The sequence below is a fragment of the Austrofundulus limnaeus genome, unplaced genomic scaffold (genome assembly GCF_001266775.1).
Source record: "Austrofundulus limnaeus strain Quisiro unplaced genomic scaffold, Austrofundulus_limnaeus-1.0 Scaffold462, whole genome shotgun sequence".
In the NCBI taxonomy this organism is placed as follows: Eukaryota; Metazoa; Chordata; class Actinopteri; order Cyprinodontiformes; family Rivulidae; genus Austrofundulus; species Austrofundulus limnaeus.
The window spans coordinates 274,970-294,917 of record NW_013952864.1 but is presented as its reverse complement, the minus strand read 5'-3'; the positions used below and the strand labels follow the sequence as shown (position 1 = coordinate 294,917).

General features: G+C 39.8%; 2 protein-coding genes across 4 annotated transcripts in view; both read right to left on the bottom strand.

The window, feature by feature from the left end:
• The window catches only part of camkk1b (calcium/calmodulin-dependent protein kinase kinase 1, alpha b), a 30,895-nt gene extending 23,633 nt beyond the window's left edge, over window positions 1-7,262 (bottom strand). For all 3 annotated transcript variants that reach the window (XM_014025224.1, XM_014025221.1, XM_014025222.1), the window contains exons 1-12: window positions 6,437-7,262; window positions 4,005-4,312; window positions 3,881-3,928; window positions 3,759-3,812; window positions 3,637-3,688; window positions 3,433-3,560; window positions 2,413-2,449; window positions 1,753-1,774; window positions 1,584-1,672; window positions 480-679; window positions 338-391; window positions 184-257 (exon numbers count right to left, since the gene is read on the bottom strand). In XM_014025224.1, the coding sequence (XP_013880678.1) occupies window positions 184-257; window positions 338-391; window positions 480-679; window positions 1,584-1,672; window positions 1,753-1,774; window positions 2,413-2,449; window positions 3,433-3,560; window positions 3,637-3,688; window positions 3,759-3,812; window positions 3,881-3,928; window positions 4,005-4,241 (995 nt within the window). In that variant the 5' untranslated portion in view covers window positions 4,242-4,312; window positions 6,437-7,262. The remainder of the gene's footprint in view (window positions 1-183; window positions 258-337; window positions 392-479; window positions 680-1,583; window positions 1,673-1,752; window positions 1,775-2,412; window positions 2,450-3,432; window positions 3,561-3,636; window positions 3,689-3,758; window positions 3,813-3,880; window positions 3,929-4,004; window positions 4,313-6,436) is intronic.
• A 91-nt stretch (window positions 7,263-7,353) lies between these two features.
• c2cd3 (C2 domain containing 3 centriole elongation regulator) overlaps window positions 7,354-19,948 on the bottom strand; it is a 12,974-nt gene continuing 379 nt past the window's right edge. Inside the window, exons 2-33 of the mRNA XM_014025220.1 lie at window positions 19,243-19,512; window positions 19,013-19,170; window positions 18,597-18,766; window positions 18,358-18,515; window positions 18,144-18,276; window positions 17,897-18,049; window positions 17,667-17,814; window positions 17,489-17,592; window positions 16,589-16,786; window positions 16,390-16,505; window positions 16,200-16,318; window positions 15,948-16,079; window positions 15,423-15,863; window positions 15,086-15,237; window positions 14,729-14,972; window positions 14,345-14,528; window positions 14,073-14,256; window positions 13,759-13,931; window positions 13,547-13,682; window positions 13,068-13,336; window positions 12,893-12,970; window positions 12,216-12,815; window positions 11,787-12,131; window positions 11,138-11,276; window positions 11,001-11,065; window positions 10,717-10,922; window positions 10,518-10,636; window positions 10,284-10,436; window positions 10,011-10,201; window positions 9,100-9,778; window positions 8,608-8,713; window positions 7,354-7,581 (exon numbers count right to left, since the gene is read on the bottom strand). Coding sequence (XP_013880674.1) covers window positions 7,435-7,581; window positions 8,608-8,713; window positions 9,100-9,778; window positions 10,011-10,201; window positions 10,284-10,436; window positions 10,518-10,636; window positions 10,717-10,922; window positions 11,001-11,065; window positions 11,138-11,276; window positions 11,787-12,131; window positions 12,216-12,815; window positions 12,893-12,970; window positions 13,068-13,336; window positions 13,547-13,682; window positions 13,759-13,931; window positions 14,073-14,256; window positions 14,345-14,528; window positions 14,729-14,972; window positions 15,086-15,237; window positions 15,423-15,863; window positions 15,948-16,079; window positions 16,200-16,318; window positions 16,390-16,505; window positions 16,589-16,786; window positions 17,489-17,592; window positions 17,667-17,814; window positions 17,897-18,049; window positions 18,144-18,276; window positions 18,358-18,515; window positions 18,597-18,766; window positions 19,013-19,170; window positions 19,243-19,512 — 6,470 coding nt within the window. The 3' untranslated portion in view covers window positions 7,354-7,434. The remainder of the gene's footprint in view (window positions 7,582-8,607; window positions 8,714-9,099; window positions 9,779-10,010; window positions 10,202-10,283; window positions 10,437-10,517; window positions 10,637-10,716; window positions 10,923-11,000; window positions 11,066-11,137; window positions 11,277-11,786; window positions 12,132-12,215; window positions 12,816-12,892; window positions 12,971-13,067; window positions 13,337-13,546; window positions 13,683-13,758; window positions 13,932-14,072; window positions 14,257-14,344; window positions 14,529-14,728; window positions 14,973-15,085; window positions 15,238-15,422; window positions 15,864-15,947; window positions 16,080-16,199; window positions 16,319-16,389; window positions 16,506-16,588; window positions 16,787-17,488; window positions 17,593-17,666; window positions 17,815-17,896; window positions 18,050-18,143; window positions 18,277-18,357; window positions 18,516-18,596; window positions 18,767-19,012; window positions 19,171-19,242; window positions 19,513-19,948) is intronic.

Sequence of the window (19,948 nt, the reverse complement as noted above, 5' to 3'; positions counted from 1 at the left end):
AATCAATTCAAAAATAAATTGCACATTTCTGTGCACAAAACCTTTATTCACTCTAAAAAAATTAAAAGTTGAATTAATTTAACTGAGTTCGAACCAGTTGATGTTACTCATTCATTTTTTTAGAGTGTTGTTTCCTGTGTTTTTATTTAAATTATTTTGTTAAAATGTGTTGCGTTGGCTTACGTCTCTGGAAACTCCACAGGTTTGTTCTTGATCTTGTTGTGCAGAGAAACGATGTACTCGTCATAAAAAGGACACTGGGTCAAAAGAAACACAGTGAAAATGAAATAAAACCTGTCACATTGGGATCGGTGAATGTGCACCACAGTGAGATTACCTTCCCAAAAACAAAACAGTACAGAGTGACTCCCATGGCCCACACGTCTAACGCCTGTGGAACAAACAGAATGGGTCATCGTCATGAAAACACATCACACTAAAAAACAAACAAACGTGAAATAAAACAACGACCACCTCACTTTTCCACTGAAGCTCTGTTGCTGATCACTCATCATCTCGGGAGCCATGAAGGCCGGCGTCCCCGCCGAGCTGGACAGCAGGGCGTCCGCCCCCTCGAACTCGTTGCTCACGCCGAAGTCTGCGATCTTAACGTGACCGTCGTCTCCCAGCAGCAGGTTGGACGGCTTGATGTCTCTGTGGATGATCTTATGGTAGTGCACTGCAAAAAAAAAACAAAAAAAAACACAAACATAAACTAAAGATTTGATTTTCTTTTCTACAAAACAAATAAAATTAATGAATATACACTTCGCACAAAAAGTAAAGAAATTTGTATTTGGTAGACTGTTGGTTGTAACGATGCTTCTTGGCAATAAATCTTACAACTGGCAGCATCAAAACAAGTGTCAGTAACAACAGAATAAGCTGTTTGGCAGAGAAGATTTGGCAAATTTTCATGTGCACAACCCACATACGCAGCTCTACTGCTAATCCCACAAATGTATGTTCCTTACAAATGTGGCACCATTTAAAGGGGAAATTAACAGACTTTATAAGGCTTATTGCCAAGAAGCATTGTTACAAGAAAGAAATAATCTACCAAACACAATTTTTTGTGCTAAGTAGACATAGCTAAGCCTATATGTATAAACACATCTGTTACAATATGTTTACAAAAAAATTCAACCCAAAAGCATTGAAAAATATTTGAACATTTATCATGTAAACATCACAGAGCTCAATTTACACTGAAATAATAAATCCTTTTTATTCTTTAAATCTTTTTCTCTAATGTCTTTTTGTTTTACTACTAAAGTAGGTACTAAAAAAATTAGGATTTTCTGGTTCCTACACATTTTGAAAAATAAATTTCTTGTTTACATGCAAACAAACAGTTAAAATGCTCCCAATGAACTTAAAGATCCTCAAAATAAAAATGGGATGTAGCTGTTATTAAAAAAAAAACAATAAAACCCCAAATATCTGCTTATCAAAGAACTTGTTCACCAAAGAAATGTTAAATTTCAGCATTTACATATATAAAAGTAATGCTGCAAGATTTTTGACTAAAACAAATGTCCATACCCAAAATGTGAAAAAAAAAAGGTATAAATGTAACTTACAGTACTCTATACCCAAGACGACGTCTCTGAAGTAAAACAGAGCCTGCTCCTCCGTTAAGGTTTCATCTGTGGGCACCTCTATCACCGGCCTGACCGGCAGAGAAGGAAAACAACGTTTTACTCACAACATCGACTCCTCACACACAACCTCTGCAGCACTGAAACGTACCCTTTAGTCACCAGCTCGAAGGCTTGAAGACAAAATCAGAATTTAAACAGAGGTCTACAAAGTACTTGAAAAAAATAACTAAGTAAAAGTAAAATCACACGAACAGAAAATGACTTTGGTAAAAATACATTTCACTGATCAGAAAACTACTCAAGTAAAAGTCATAAAACTGTTCACAAAAACTGGGAAAGTAAAAGTAAAGGTACTTTTACACACTCTCTAAGAAATAACCTGTTGAATTTACTGAACCAAACTGGCTCCACTAAGCCAGGTTGAGTAAATTGAGCATGATGTATATTATTTGCTCAATTTACTCAACTATACTTAGTGGAGCCAGCTGACTTGACTTTGTTGAGTAAATTTGACTCTTTTCTTTTTAGAGTGCAGAAACATCTTTCATGATGAGTTTGAACATATTTAATGTTGTAATGAGTAACTAGGTGTTACATTTTAAAGCAAAGAAGTAAAAGTATCATTTTTTGCTTTAAAATGTAATGAAATAAAAGTAAAAGTAGCTATTTAAAAAAATAATAATGCCCCAAAGAACTACTTAAGTACTGTAACGAAGTAAATGTACTTAGTTACTATAAACCTCTGAATTTAAAGTTAAATTATTTTGTTTTGGAATTGTTACTGAAAAACAGACGAGTGATTTCGTACCCATGTGGAGCCCATCTTCATCAGGGTCATCGAGCACCTGCAAGACACATCAACTCACCTGTTTTACTCTGAATTAAGTTGTAGTTTTCTATCATAGAAACAGTTTTTAGACTTCAGAGGGCTGTGCAAAAATCTTGAGTTATCTCTCAAATCTTTACATTTTACTCCCCAGGAGGCAGACTTTCTCACAGTAAAGTGGTCCGGATCAGAAGTTTTTCAGACTTTCTAAAAAGATTGGCTAACAAGCTAAGCCAATTGGCTAATTGGCTAACCAAAGAGTTGGTTTTGTTTTCAAACTTTTGTGGCTTTTTGACCATTTTTACTGTTTTTGCCGTGTGTCGACAAATGTAGCAAACAATAAAAAATTAATTTAGACTGAATTATTTTGACACTTTGTTACCAGAAGCTTGTCACATTTTCCCATTTCTTTAGAAAAAAGATCAAAAAATTTGACAAACACCTTGATAAGAAAATTTCCAAAGAGCTGAAACTCCTGAAAATTTGACAGATGTTGCATTTCTCAGGTTCTGTATAATTTCTTTAGGCTTAATTCTTTTTGGGTTGCCCCTTACTTGCTCACTTTCCTAATATTTGAAAGCACAAACTGCACAAGTTGTCACAAAGTGAACAGAAAATGATCAAAAGGTCTAAAGAAAATATCACTGAAGGACCTTCAGAAAGCCTGGAGGATCATTTGTTTTCGTTTTTCACAATAAAAGTTTTCTGTGATTCCTTTATTTACTTGTGTTTCCAGTGTTTTCCTTCTGGTCTTGCCCCGCCCACTCTCACCTGTTCCCTGCTCCATCTTCCAACTCTCTCTGGTTCTCCCTCAGTTGAGCATTATTAATTCTACAGCTTTTTGCTTTAGTCTTATAATATATGTGTTTATTTATGAGAACCTCCTACCGACTGTGATAGATCAAGACCACTTTACTATAAAACAACAAAGTCTAGCTTTTTGAGAGTAAAACAAAAGATTTAATCAACTTTTAAAAGTGAACACGCTGTCATCTGACCGACCTCCACCAGTTTGACGACGTTGGGATGGTCCAGCTTCTTCAGGATGGCGATCTCCCTGTAAACTCTCTCCAGAGGCTGCCAGGCTTTACAGAAGAGGTCGGAGTTGGACCCCGACGAAGGTGGACGGCCTGTGAGCACACAAATGACCGTCAGCGCCATCGACACAAAACCGCACACCGCGGAGAATCGTTTCGTTTCACTCACGTAAAAATCCACACTGCTTCAGCAGCTTCTTCTTTGACACCACTTTCATGGCCTGAACAAATAAAATAAAAGCTGTAAGTGATTTTTTTTTTAACAGGGACGTTTTAAAAGCTCAAACTTACGTAGTATTGTTCAGAATCTTCATTCCAAGCTAATTTCACCACTCCATATGAACCCTACAGTGCAGAAATACCAGATTTATATATCGTCTCATTTTTTTTACTTCAGTGTCGGGATTGATCACCTTTCCAATCTCTGTCTTCAGTTTGTACTGGTTCATTTGGATACAGTCCTGGAAGGATAAAAGAAACATTTCAAGCCTTGAATTAAGAGCTGGTTTATAGAGAGTCAGCTGATGGCCTCCTCACATCGATGTCTGTGATGGACACTCGTTTGGTCTCGATGGTGGGCTGTCGGGGCAGGCGGCTCCCCCGCTCCTGCAGAGACATTTTCCTGCCGTAGAGCTGAGACCTGGGCGCCATCGACCTGAAGCCGTTGGGAGGGGTCGTGCGGTTGGCGGCCACGTTCATGGCGGCCACGATGTCCGCCAGCTCGCCGTTGTTCTCCGGGTCCAGCTCGACCCTGCAGGCGGTGTCGGCGCTCATGGCTGGTTTCCCCTCGCAGCTGGACGTCTCACAGGTGGGCTGGTGGAGGGGCCGGAGGCTGCATCACTGCACTGAGAGGTGAGAGGACGTGATGGAGGTGATGGACTGAGAGAGAAAATCCAGACTTTTAAACTTTTTTCTAAAAGCTGGTGGTTTATATGGAGGACCGAAACTGACATAATTAAAATAAAATCAGAAATGTATAAAAGAACCGATGAATAAATAAATACACTTAAAATGCAACAATTAAGTTAAAAAGCACTGTACTTCATGTTTTATAATTTAATTTAATTTCATATTTATTTTTCCAGCTCAATTCCAATAATTTATATATTTTAGCACATAATTTACATTTTATGTTTTTAAAATATACATTTTATTTTCCCTTTTACTTGTAGATGCATCTGTCTCTTAAAAAATAATTTTTAATGATTTTTAAAATATTTTTTAAGGTTTAAACTGTTAAAAACAAAAGGCACAGGTAAGTGTTTTCCTCATTGTTTTTGTTTTAAACTAAATTTTAAACTGTAAGCTAAACTGAAGCAGCAGCAGCATGCATAGTCGATCTGCACATGGATCCTGCTCCTTCCTGTCTGTTGACCAATAGGAGAGGCCGTGCCCACCTTATTTGCATAATGAGGCAGAAATGAATAACGTGAAGTAAAAACAGGAGACAGAGAAATGTAAAAGCAACACATGGAAATAAAAAAAGACTTGTGGGAAAAATTTATATTAAAAAAATTAAATATAATCATTTAAGAGACATAAATGCATGTACAAGTAAAAGGGAAAACTATGTAAAATATATATTAAAAAAACATTAAAATTTAAATTATGGTTTAAATAAATAATTTATTGGAACTAAGCTGGAAAAATAAATATGAAAGTCAATTAAATTATAAAACAKGAGRTAAAGTTCTCCTTTTTWAATTTAATTGGTGCATTTTATGTGTATTTATTTATTTATTTTATTGGTCCATTTATATATTTCAGCTTTTTTTTCTAATTATGTCAGATTCTGTCCCCCACAGTTTAAGCTTGGAACTAATTTAAAAGTCAACCTAGAATTTCTAGAACTGTAGTGATTATAAGAAATACAAACTCAAAACTGCCTCAGGGAACGTCATGTTCCAAACGATGGATCCCTGAATCCTTAAAACGCTTGAATTTACATTAAAGTCTGGTTAAAGACTCAATATGATTCATTACATCTATAATAAATGTTTTTTAAAGTATTTTGTGGCTCCATGTTGAGCTGTTAAATTTATGATCTCTCTGCTAAAGGTCATTCAGGCTTTAATTCAAAAACAAAAGCAGGAAATTAAATGTTTTTGATCAAAAGGTGCATTTAAACACATGAATTACGTATTTCAAGATGCACACTTCCATTTATCTGGCTTAGTTTTAACACTTCAATCTGTATATTATGTTCATAGCACAACAATACATCATTTCTGCACTTGCTGTTTATTTTACCTGTAGTTAGATGCCAAACTGCATTTTGTTGCCTTGTACTTTTACATATTTAATGACAATAAAGTTAATCTAATCTAATCTAAAATCTAAACAAGGCAAATTAACAAAGGATTAAAAATCACAGAGTAACAATTACTAAAAAAGATCTTTCTGCCTGATAATAAATGATGGTTTTAGGATATGACCTGATAAATTTGCTGGTATATGATACATATAACACATAACAAATACCATTTCAGACACGATTAAGTGTTCCACAAAACAAGAACCTGAAACTACAGCAAGAACTTAAACAGCCAATAAAAATTTTTAAACAGGTGTATCAGCCAAATGTCTCACCTGAAAACGTCAGCAGAATAAAAACGTAGCAGAACAAATAAAAAAGAAAACATCCGGTAAACAGGACATTTTGTCCTGTGACAACAGTGTAGTAAATAAGATTCAGCTTCGATTGAGTGAGACTCCCTGTTGCCTAAAATACAATACAGAGAACTGAAAAGCCTCTTATGTCACAGAGGAAAGCTTTAACAAGATTTTAAAATCACAATTTAGAGCTCAGGACTCTCACTACGAGCACACACAGGGTCATTACAGATTTACCTTGTTACAACAGGTAAACCTATTAGGGACGTTAAAAAGGAGAAACAGGAGAGTCTGACATCTTTTTTAATTTTAAAGAAATCACACTAATGAAGTCCAGAGAGAAATGATTTACTCACAGAGGAGATACGTCCTGTTTTCAGAGCCGAGCTGATGAATCTGCATCCGGTCGACGAGGAGAAGCTCCACTCAGTCTGCGGGACGTTCACCGAGGAGCAGCCTGGGACATCAGCAGCGTACGTCTTAGGGATTAACTCAGACTACATATAGATGGAGTTATCCTGAGGACGGCCGGACATGTTGACGAGCTGCACAATGGAGGAGACACTGATCAACAAAACGCTCAGCGTTACGTCACACAGAGAGGACTCCGAGTTCAAACTGAAAATATAAACAGAACTATAGGCAGTTTTATGGGATTTTTGTTTGATTTAATTATTGATCTCTCTTATAATGAACTTCGACATTTTAAGCTGAATATATAAAATAAATCATCAAATATTTTGAATAGAAAGAGATATGACTAACTTTGTACTTCAGACAACACATTACTACATGTATTTGTCAAATACTGTTTATTTTGTGTTATTGACTGAATTACTACATATACATATAAATACACATTTACCTCTGTAAAACCTGACCTGTATGTCATAACTATAACTGTATGTTTACCAGACACTGTATAACTGTATGTTAGCCTGACAGATGAGTTTGCTCCAAACTCTTGTGGCTTCCTTGAGCGTTGATCACACAGCCCTGCCTGAAAAAAGCAAAAACAGGATTATAACACTGTGCTTTACATGAACTACCAGAAGTCTCTGTGATTACCTGCAGTCTGGTTTGTGTTTGTTTTACTTCCTAATTCTTCTGCTAATGGTTCTAAATACAAGTCTCCCAGTAATCAAACAGACAGCTTCTGGTTCAGACCGGTTAGTGTTGCTGTGATTCAGAAACATCAGGAGTCGTGTATTTACTTACCGTCTTGACATTGTTCCAAAGAAGCAGTTTTTAGTCAGAATCAACAGACAAAGGGTTTAAAGAGGTGAAAAATCAACATTTTATTTATAAAAATACAAAATCTAACATTTAATTTACATGATTGTTTAGATGAAGATCAGGAAGCAGGACTATGGTCAAAATGAGCTGAGAATATTTTTGCTATTCTTTCTGTTTCTTTCCTCATGGATGAAGGTGACATGTTGGGCCGGTGCCGAGGACGTCTGCGAGGCGGGACGAGGCCATGATGTGAGGAGTTCTGGCCCTGCAAAAAGATAAAATAAAATAAAACACAAATAAATAATAAAATTAAATCACAACAGGAGTTAAACATAACATGTTTTATTTAGTTAAAGTGAAACAAAGTTTTTGTTGAATGTTTTACCTGCAGTTCAGGAAACATAAAACAGACATTAGTGATGAGCTTGAACTGAAATGAGATTGTTGGTGATTTTCCAGCATGTCTGAGGCAAACAAATGACTACAGTCTTAATTTTGTTTGTACTACGGTGTTTTGATTATGATCATCATGTAATTGTTATGTGTGTGTGTTTATTAACAAATATTTCATGAACCACTGAACAGATTTTAATGAAAATAATTATTTAATATCAACAACTGATTAACTTTTGGTTTCAACTTGTTTCAAGTAGGGATGCACGATATGTCAGCATTAATATCGGTATCGGTCTGATACAGTATGTAAAACTGGGCTGATATTGATTTCTCACTTAATTATAATATATATATATATATATATATATATATATAGTAATAATTATATCAGATATCGATACCAGCTGCGATCTTCATATCGGTGCATCCCTACTTTCAAGACGAACACCACAGATAATCGGCATTGAAAACACAGAAATGACCATAACTCTGTAATTTTTATAGATACTGAGCTAAAATTTAGTGTGGTAGTAGCTGAGAGTTATGTCTAAAAAATACTCATTACGCAACATCTTTGCTTTGTTAAATCACAAAAATCTTCAGTTTGAAAATTTGCAAAAGGCTTGAAATTCTAATATCGCCATTGCATTTAACACAACAAAAAACAAATATTGTAGCTTTTCAAACAGTTTACAGAGAGTAAAACAATAAAAACTATCTGTTAACAGCTGGTAAGAGACTGCTCATAGTGAGGGAGCTAACTGTGAACAGGAACATTTCTGTAAGTCTCCGCTGACAACAAAAAGATACGTTTTACCCAGGTGAAACAAAGAATCTGAAAAGCATTAACAGAAAAGCGTAAATGTCATCAGTAGAAATGGTGATGAATACTCACAGACTCTAGGGTTTTGGAAAAAGACGGCGCTAAACGAATGACTCTCAACGACGCCTCGAGTTGGTGAGAGGGGAGGAAGAAATTAGGGACTTCCAAAGGCAGAGAGCTTCATGAAGAACGTTAAAAAAATAAAAACATGGAGTTTGATGACATCCTACTAACTAATTACAACTATTTGTTCTTTTATCAGAATACAGCAGTTTGGCACCAATGTTCTTTTTTAAGGTTCTTTATAAAAAGAGGTGTATTTCAAAAAAATTACTAAAAATTATTAATAGAATAAAAACTTCTCCAATACATGAAGCAAAATACAAGTTTTGTTTGTGATTAATGTTTAAAATACTGTAGTTATTTTAAAACTTCTCACTAAATCAATTACAATTATTTTGTTTGAACAGATAAATTTAATAAAATCTGGTCCAGCCACAGCAGCCAAATAAAAACAGCAGAAATAACATTTAAAACCCAGTTTAATGAACAGATTAAGGATACGTTTGGAGCTCTGTATCTTCGCTGTCTTGAGGTCCTGAGACATCAGGAGTGTCAGGGTCAGGTGGGGGCGTTGCTGATGAATCGGAGTCCACTGAGCTCTTGTCGGGGCTGTTTGGTTTTAACTCAGCTTCTCGAAGCGTCCCTTCGTTATTTCTCTCCGTGTCTGAAGGTTCTCCGTCTGAACCATCGCAGCTGTGAGCTCTGTGTTCTCCTTCAGAGCCGAGTCTTTTCTCACCCTCAGCCTCACTCAAATCTGAGTCTTTTGGTGCCTCAGTGCTCTCCACAGAAACCAGCTCAGGGTCTGACAGGATGCTGGTCCAAGGGCTGGTTCTGTCCGTTAACGAGGTCACCTCGTTAAGAGGTCTCGGATTCAGCACAACCTCCTCGTAATCCTCGTACTCCTCTTCTTCCTCGTCCTGCCTGAAACTCGTCTCCTCTTTCTGTTCATCTTCTGAAATGTTGCTGTTTTGTCCGTCCTTTTCTTCCTCGGGCTCAGAGTTCGTGTGGTCCTCAGACATCTCTGTGGGCAGCGACGGGAGAGGTGACACGACGTCGATGACTCCGTGTGGGCTGGAGATGCTCTCGGGGATGATCTGAGGGCTGTCGTGTTCTACAGGCGGGCTCATCGAGCCACTTAGTGCGTTAGAAGGGATCGTTTCCTGGTGGTGTCTCTTCAGACCTGGAAATCAACCAAAATAAACAAAAAACTACAGTAAATCTATAGAAATGCTTGGGTCAGATGGCAAAAATTTTAAAAATTTTAATAGTTAAATGTTCAAATCCAAATCTTCTAACTAATATACTGCAAGTTTTATAGTTTTTACACAATATTTTTTACCAGATGCTGATGAAGAAGAATCTATCAGCATCACCAGGAAATCAATCAGTCTAACATTAGGAAAGAAGCTCACCACTGATGATGTCGTTGACTTCTCCTACTAACTGGTTGGACTTGAGAAGCAGCTGACTTGTGTCGGTCTCTGAGTTCCTCGTTGCCTCAGCTTGGGTGTGCCGGTCCTGCTCAGTCATGGATGGAAACAAAGGAGTCGAAAGCTTTTGATTGAAGTATTTCTGAATGTTGTCGAGCTCGCCTAGTTTTCTCCTGTAAGACAAAAATAAAGAATGTTGCTGCTGAATTTAAGGTTTAGTTGTATTTATTAAAAACAAACAATATGTTTGAATACCTGAGGGCTGAAAACAACACGGAGCTGGAAGGATTAACGTCACTGGCTGAGGTGCTGCAAACAGAGTGAGAGGCTGACTGTTCTTGCAGACTCTGATGGTAAAATCTGACCTTGTCCATGTGCTGAGAGTGACGCTCACTCTCACCGGGCCTGCTGTACATGTTACATTCATATATAAATGAAGAGGAAGTGAATCTAAACAGATAAACATGATGTAAACGTGTGAATAAAAACCTTTCAGAGAACAGCCTGTCTGTGTGACTGGGTGAGGAGATCTTCTGCTCGGGGAATCTGCTGATGTGGGAAGGAAAGCTGCTGTACATGGCTGTGGTTTGGTAGCTGAGAGGAATGCCCTGAAACAAACAAATATTAGCTTGTTGTGGGGGAAAAACAAACAAACATAACAAGATTGTCTTTAAAACAGAACTCTCACCGGTGAGTGCGTTGCAGCTTCTTCAGAAACCGTTTTTCTCTGCCCGCGCAGCTCCTGGACTCCCTTCAGAGGAGTTACGGACACTTTAATCTGACCGTGACACTGGCCGCTGAAGTCTGTGATGTTGTACCAGCCGCACACCGACGAGAAACCGCAGAGTAATGGAGAGAGGTCCACGCAGGCAAACCCAATCACCCGCTCTATTTCTGTGGGTGGAAACGACGCAGGTGTGAATCGACGCACAAAACAAAGCTGAACACATCGCGAACAGATTCTCGCCGTACCTCCTTTGTGCCAGACTTTCAACACAAAAGATTGTTGTGGATCAACCAGCAGCTCCTTGGAAAGTCTGGAAACGAGACAGAAATGCATCTTCATCTGAGAAGCTGCGTGAACTCCGAACAGAGGACGGCGACGCTACCTGCACTCGCGTTGGTGGTCCCACACAGGACAGTGGGAGTTGGCCACGACAGCCGTGGACACTGGTTCAGCAGAATCAGCTGTGACGTACGAAACGCAGCAACAAGGTGCTTCTTCACTGCGCTCTGCTAGAGGACAACCTGCAGAAGAAACAAACACTTAAACTGCCTGTGACATCCAATTTTTGTAATAAACATGAACGCATTTTTGGAAAGAGAACATGGATAACATACTGCAAAACAAATTTCACACCGTTGAGATGAACAGTTGTTGAGATATTTGCATGTAAAGAAACAGGAAGTGATGTCAAAGGGGAATGTCTGTATGCACACAGAGCAATGCTACAATAATTAGAGAAGAATCTGATGTTTCTTTAGATTATTTTGAGTCACTATCAGAGTTGAAGCAGAATTTAAATAAGATTGTTTCAATAAACAAAGACCAGAGAGTTTCTTCTCTTAAAGAGTTCCCCTTTGATGTCACTTCCTGTTTCACTATGAGCCAAATTCAAGAGGGAATATGCCAGTTCTGAGACAAAATGGGAAAAATCATGTGTATTATGCTAATTTTCTTAAATACCAATGTTTTCTTTTAGTTAGTTTTAATTTAGTGAAGATTTTAATAATGAAGGTTTCAGTTTGAACGCTCACCCTTCAGATTTAGATGCATGGCCCGGTCCACTGCCACGGTCACAGAGAAAGACTCGTCCACAGTCAGCTCTGCCCGATGCACAGACGTGATGTCTGGAGTCGCTCTGAAGGATCCACCCTTCTGTCTGCTTGGTGTGTGTGATTTCCCGTGCGAACCGGAGGAACGGTCGTGATCTGTTACTTCCACTTCCTGTAAGGAAAGCTCCTCCTGACTGTCGGAGTCCACCTGCGTGTCGCATTCAGCCAACGTGTTTGCAGGAACAGAACCAGCCGTCAGGACGATGTGCACCCTGAGAGCTGCACCTTGTAGATCGGCCGCGGAGCGCATGAAGAGCGGGTACATCCCTGCAAAACCACACATTTTACACATTAATAAATACATTAATTTAAGCAATAATTACTGCTGAAATTGACAAAGTTGTCTCATACCACTGAGAGTCAGCTTCGGCTTTGGAGTCTTTGCAAGAGAGGACAGATTGACAAACGCTGAGCCCACCAGTCGGTCTGAGTCACTCGGCCTCACGGTCCTGTTTTTATTGAACGTCACCCACAGCTGCACCTCCAGCCTCTCCTCTCGCAGGTACCACTTTAAAGGCTGAGTCAGTCTGACATCCACAGTCCTGCTGCCTTCAAAACTAACCGTGGCTCGGCTTCCCCGCCCATCTTCCTCGACGCAGGGATGTTTCAGCACGGAGCAGAAGGCGTCCTGGTCGAAGAACTTCCACCTGAGGTAGCAGTAAGTGGGGCGCTGAAGCTCGCTGAGGCCCGGCGGAAGCAGGCAGTGGACCGGCAGCCAGGCTTTAGGTACTGAGAACGTCAGGGAGAGTTTTCTCGGGCTTTCTTCCCAGCGTTCTTCATCGTGGTCACGGTGGGGGGGCTCCCAGCCCAAGTCCCGAGCAGCTTTAACGACCCTTTCTCTGTCTGAGGGATGAGCGAAGCTGATGGAAATCTCAAGGCCTCCAACCAAAAGGTCCTGATGCTGAGGGCTTCTGTCTAGAGTTGTATACAACCCAAACCAGCCAGAAATACCTGCATGATGCAAAAATAAAACTTCAGCAGTAACAGTTAAAAACATTTGATTCAACTCACATGAAAAAACTGCGTACCTGTTATTTTATAGATCAGATCTGCCAGCGGTACTTTCACTGTTCCCAGCATCACCTCATCAGGATTAGAGACATTCACTGCCACAACAAAAAACAATATAAAGAAAAATATAAAAAGTCAAATAGGAACTGGATGAATTTTTCGACGTGTGAAGCAGAACGGTGCGTCTCAGACCTTTGTGGCTTCCTCTGTTCCAGACAGTGAAGACAGCAGAGGCTCGTTCCAGCTGCTCAGCCAGGCTGCAGGTTTCCCCGCTGCTCATGCGCAGCAGCAGGTCACAGGAAACCTCCATGTGGTAATCAAACTCAGGGCAGAAGGTCCTGGCTGCGGTCCGGGTACACTTCCTCTCACTCTCGGGTAAAAAGGAAAGCTGAACCGTCACAAAAGAGTTCACTCCGACGTCTGCAAAGTGGCTGAACTTTTCATTTTCTTCTGATATCGCTCTGAAAGGGATGCAGCAGCAAACAAAATGGCAGGAATTAGGAGAGAAAATACAGAATCTAGATGTTTTTTTTCCAAACAGAGTGACCCCCTTTCTACAACACATCGCTCAATTCTTTTATCCCTAAAGTCTGTTACAAACCAACATGATTATTTTCATGCATATGATCTCTTAAATGCTGTTATTTTGTCTGCAACACTAGAAGTGGTACCTCGCTGCTGCCTTCAGCCCAGCTGCTCTGTGCACTTCAACCACAACAGTGACAACACGGGAAGCAGCTCCTCTAACAGCCTTTCCTTCAGCTCTCACAGGCCTGTGCTTGTAATGAACGTACACGTCTAGAAGGCCTGAGAAACATCAAAACAAGTCTCAGTCTTCAGATGCTCATTGTGTGTTTATTACACCACGTGTAATGATGTGTACCAGAGGGCTGAGGCTGAAATCCTGTGGGACCCTCGGTTCTGGGAATCAGGGGCAGGGAGAACATCTGGGCCTGGTTAGGATGTTGTCTCTGCATGGTGACCATGGCACAGAGTTTAGACAGAGGAAGCAATCCTTTGGCTACAAGCTGATCTCTGACGTTTGGATAATAATATCTGCAGAAAAACACATTCATTATTAATTGATTAAACATAAATGGAGAAACTGGAGAAAACTTATTTTTATAAATCTATATTTTTCTGTGAAATCCAACATTTCATTTTATTTTATTGGACCACAAAGTACGGACCACGAACCTGCACCACACTTCAAACAGGATGCCCCCTCCATCACTAAGACCCTGAGCTGACAAAGAGCTGAGCAGCAGCTTCTGGACAGGAACTCCTTCAGGGGCCAGAAGAACATGAGTCTCAGCGTGACCGAACATCATGTCAGGAACACAGAGGGTGGTGGTGGTGCGAAACGGCTTCAGGTTTGAACCTGTTGGGAGGATAAACAAAGATTTTAAGGTGATTTGGAACAAACAGATGTGTTGAGTTGAAGGCTTTTTATGAATAAACAAGCTTACTGCTTTCTATGAGGCTTTGGTCCATATCTGCAGCAACGTCACCCTCCTGGCAGGGAAAACTGTACTTGACGTAGCAGTCAGCCTCCCCCCACACGGTGGACTGCAGAGGCATCAACCCACTGACCTTCTCCACTCTTATTACAAACACGTGCTCTGTCATAACCTCCACTTGTGACGTTTTCACCTGAAAGACCAAGAAGACCGAGTGCATTTGTTCAGACACGCTCAGAGAGGGAAAAAAAAGATTGTCATTTAAGAACAAACGAAATTATTTGTATTTTTTAATGTAATGTAGGAGTAAGGAAGGTGATGCAGCAAGCCTAATCATAGACTTTTAACAGGAAGGTTTCTGGATTCTGCTGACAAAAACTAAAAAACACTGACCTTCGTTTGCGAGTGTGACTGGTGATCAAGCATATGGACAGGTCTCACCAAATGAGACAAAAAATGACACTCGTCATCCCTGGTGCGCTGCAGGGAAATTATCTGCTCCGATCGACCCATAGCTAAAAGAACCCTGAGGTTTCCTCTACAGCTTCCTGAGAACACATCGATGACAGGCATGTGGCTGTCCACCCCTACAACAGGGTACTGCGCCTGCAGAAGCAGCTGGCTGATCTTTGGGTCCCTGGAGGTGACAGGAAGATATCAGAAATGATTGCTCCTATTTATTAACCTTGTGTTTCTTTAAAAAAACATTTATAAATTGAAAATTAAAAAGGTGGTAATTTCTTGTTTTACCTGAACGACATGTAAAATTGGTGTAGAGGTAATTTAACGAGGCCAAAGAGTCGATCCAGACTGGACTGTCCTGTTTTCTGCCACACTTCGATCACCATCACGTTATTCTTCATCCGCTCCAGAAGTTTGGTTGTTAAGGCCACTGGTGTCACCTGTTACACAAACAAATGAAAGAAGCTGCTATTTTACCTAAATAATGTCATTTTAATTTACAAATATTTATTATGTGCTTTTCTTTACATTTTAAATGAACTAACAACCTCCAGATGATGTTTAATTTTATAGACACAAGCACTCAGCTGAAGGAGGTTAGACGCAGAGGACTTCCTGAACCAACCTGAACAAAGTTAAAAGTCGGGTTTGTCTGAGCCCAGCTGACAGCAGATCTTGCCGTCTCATCAGACCAAAACAGTTTACAGTTCAAGTAGACATTTGGAGCCTGCAGAGGCCCGCAGCTGAAGTTCTTCCCGTCTGGAACCATGAGCAAGGCGTGGAGCAGGACCTCAGGATCCTCCTCCAGCCAATGGGGTGATTTAAAAGGAGACGTTTGGACCCCAGGATGAGATGAGGGCTCCTCTGAAGGTTTCTGAGGAGTCCAAACATTCAGTCTAGAGCTGTCCGAGAACGCCTCCCTTCCAGTGTCGGCACGCTGGGGTCTAGAAACAGTTTCTCTCTCAGGACTGGGCGGAATCTGTAAAGCTGACGTGTCTTTCCAAGTCAGTTTTTTATTCTTTTCAGAGGAGACATTTATGCTGTGTGTTCCCAGCTCTATGGAAACCTGTAAAAAATATAAATTTATGTGAATTCTGTAATATTTGCTTTTGTTATATAAAATAAATTGTGTTCATAAACCTAAAATCACCTTGAGAGGTCCCATCTGCTGTGTTTGATGGAACCTCTCGGAGCTCTGCACAGGAACTACAAGCGACTGATGGAGCTCTTTGCTCTGCAGCGAACAGCGGAGAGGGTGAACTGCCTTACCGACGGCCACAGGCTGCAGAAACACAAGTCAACAAGTCACTGCTTTAGCTTTAATGAGGCAAAACAGTGTTTCTACATATACACACTCAGCTGTACTAAAAACATAAGCGGCATCGAGTCTAGAGCTACTAACTTTTTTCTGATTGTTTGTCCGTGAGTAAATCGTAAAGATCAGATCAGTTTCCCACCACCGTCTGATCGCTGCTGTACTGAAGCGGACCGGAAACACCGAGACCTGATGGAACTTCACAGCTACAAAAACACAGAGGAGTTACAAAAAATGTTATGATGTACAGTAAACACAAAACAGTAAGTTTCCATACCTCCACTGATAACTTTACTGGAAACAGCTCTGGTCACCTCTTCACTTCCTGCCTTACTGCGATCAGGATGATTGGAAGCTGAAGTCTTTGGGAAAACGTACTCAACAAAATACGTACTGGAAAAATAAGTCATATTTATTGGTTACAAATGATGATAAACTGTTTTCAGTCCCATTAAAAAGCATCTCAGATGTTTTACCACTTCTGGCTGGATAATGATCGCGGCCGTTTCCCTTTAGCAGCTTTTCTGATGTTTGAGCCGCCTGCAGGCAACATCAAGGAGTCGATGGTCACTTTTACAAATCGAATTAAACTCAGCAGAGAGAGATGATCCACGCTGAGCGGAAGATGGCTGACATCACTACGGTCTGCAGATTGTTGACAATCTGGATTTAGACTAAAGAAAGACAAATTAAGGGTCAAAACTGCTTTAAGGATATTAAAAACACATCTATTATAAATGATTATTGAGAACTTTAAGGAGGAACAAAACACATAAACACACACATATGTGACCCATCATATCAAAACGAGGATTAAGTCCAAAAGTGGAATGTGGAAAAACGGGCAGATATAGTGTTAAGATTTAAAAGTGTGCAAAAAATTCATTTTGTTAAAATATAATGAATCAATGCCTTATCATTGTATCATTTGAATGAACTGTCTGAAACATAATCATAAATTTTTTGGAGCCATTTCTTTGAGCAGCAGCAACAGAAAACCTGATTTTGAGGAAAAATGCTTTAAAATTTTAAAATTTTCCCTGTGAGCTAGAAATGTTTCCGTTTCTTTCCAACTGGGAAATCTTAATATACAAATACTATATGAAGTTTCCTCTTTATATTAACATCAAAAATGAGTGAATAAATTTACATAAAATTAGCATTCAGACCAAACAGTAATGTATTAATGTAACCAACAAGACAAATTCAATCATATCTCTGGATAAGTTTATGATATCAGAATGATCCAGGTATCAAAATATAGCTTTTAAAGCCAGGAAACTGAAAATGTAATTAGGTCATTTTTGACCAAATTTGACTTAATCCTCATTTCAATATGACGGGTCACACATGAGATCAAGATGTTTGCTTCTTACCTTTCATTGGGTCCAGAATGTGTCAGCTTGTTTGCTGGATTCTCAGCTGTTAATTTTATTTTTTGACCCTCCTTGTCAGCATCATCTGGATTAGGATCTGAATTCTGAAACAAACACCTTCAATGAAACTTCTTCTAAAGAATTTAAAAAAAGAAACAACTTAAAGTTATCTACTTACAGGAGTTTTGTAGAACAGGTTTTCCAGTAAGCTTTGATCGTACAGAGGATCGCTGAGCTCGCTGTCTCCACACAGGCTGCTGTGGCCAGAGAGGGAGTCAGGGGGGGAGCCTTGTAGACCCCAGAGCGGCGCTGAAGATGTGACAGGGCTGCAGAAAAATAAACAAACTTTAAAATAGAAACACTTTTTTGTTTTTGTCAGGGTTTGATGTAAATGTAAAAAGCGCGTACCTGCCGAGGAGCAGCTCCACAGCTCTCCTGTCCATGTCAGCGGGACAGCCCAAGCAGCTGTCTGCGGCTAAAGCTGCGTCATCAGACGGCTTCTGAGCTGAATCTGCGTGAAGGATGTCTTGAAGGAACATACCAGCAGGAGAAGGAAAGGACCTGCAGACAAACGGCTCTAGGTTTTAGACTGACATAATAAATGGGTTGAATATGCAAACGTTTCATTTCACTGAACAGAAATAAAAACACAGACTTGTCAGGAAGTTGAATGTTGTCCGTAGGGAGAGGCAGAGGACTTTCTTTCAGATGTGGAGCGGAGTCCACGTCACATTTTAAAGCTGACGCAACCATTGCGTTTCTGAGCTTGTTTCCACGCTCCAAAATAACTGAGATAACAAAAGTACTGACTGTAAATACTTCCCATTTATAGAAATGTGCATTCATCTTGTTATAATGTTGTGACTCACCTGAGATTATATCATCTGATGGATGAAGATGGGAAGAGTTCTCAGTCGAGTGATTGACAACACCTCGACTGATGAGAGATTTGTTTGAGGTAGGAATCTGGTTCTCCACTGCCTCTTTGTCTTTTTGGACATTTTGGAAATACAGGTGGTCTTTTCCTCTGGAAATGTTAAAACAACCAGTTTAATATGGGTTAACACAAGAGATCTGCAGGGATGTTTGGGTGTCAGCTGGTCAGAACCTCGGTGTGTTTCTACCACTGCTCCCAGCTGATTCTTTCCCGCTGCCAGCTGAAGGGGATCTGTGGTGTGAGGGCACAGTCAGCGTGGTCCCATCGGTGACGGCGTCTGTGGCGGGACCTGAGCTGCTGCTGTCATAGGCTTCTGTCAGGGGCTCCAAACTCAGGGAAACCTGGGAGTTAAACAAAATGTTTAGATGTGAACAGAAAACCAAGAGGACGCCAGATAAGCCAATAACATTGTTACGGTCTATTTATATCTAAGTGCTGATGTTTGTTTGTTAATACCTCAATTTTAAAACAAATACATTAAATAATACAAAATACATGCATTCATCGTTGCTAATGAAACAGTTCAAACACAATTAAAAAAACACAAAAATCAAATCGTAATAAGCTAAATTAATATTTTTACTCACTTGCACCTCTCCTAGCTTGTCAGATGTTGGGGAAACAAGAGTGTAAAATCCACTGATTGGTTGCGACAGAGATAGACGGGAGATACCAGCAACTTGAGCCCGAGCAATTGGTAGATGATCTGGTTTTGTCAGGACTTCAAGCACCAAAGAGCCCATATCTGTTAAAAAGTACTTGCTGATTAAAAGAATGCAACAACGTCAATGAAGCACGTTTACGTCTTTGTAGTTACCTGTAAGATACGACGTGAACTGTTTTGGCCCGCAGCGGATGGGGAAATGAGCTGTGGTCTTGATGTTTTTTTGAGAAAGTTGTGATCCATCTCTGGGAAAGAAGTGTGTCCCACTGGACGACTCTCCCCACCAGCGCAGCCTGATGAACGTTGGAGGTGGAGGCTTGTGAACGGTCCATAACACCCGGCTTATCGTCACGCGCAGGAAGCACCTCAGCTGGCCCTCAACGAGAGGTGGGAGGCTGGTAGATGGGGGCACATCACTGGGGGCTAAAAGATTGTATTTTGAAACAAACCAAAGCTGCATTCAGGTAATAAAAATACAGAAATTCATCATTTTGTTTATTGCTTTATGAAAAGCATAAAGAAAGGAGAACTTGGAAAATTAATTGCAGTCATTTCTAAACACAATTTACAAGCCTTATCAGTGTGCAAAAACTCCATTCATTGTACTGTTATAACTATAATTTAAATACCATCAATACATTTTAATGGAAAATATAATCAGTGTTTTGTTACACAAATAAATTAATGTCATGTAGGTAATGAGGTGCCTCGCATAGCATACAACCTAACAGATAAAGTCCCTCAACTTCTTTCTGATTTATTACTAAACTACAGCACATTATGTGTACAGAACGCAAAATAAATGAATGTATGTTTACTGAATGTCAAAAATAGAAATGGATAATAATAATAATAATAA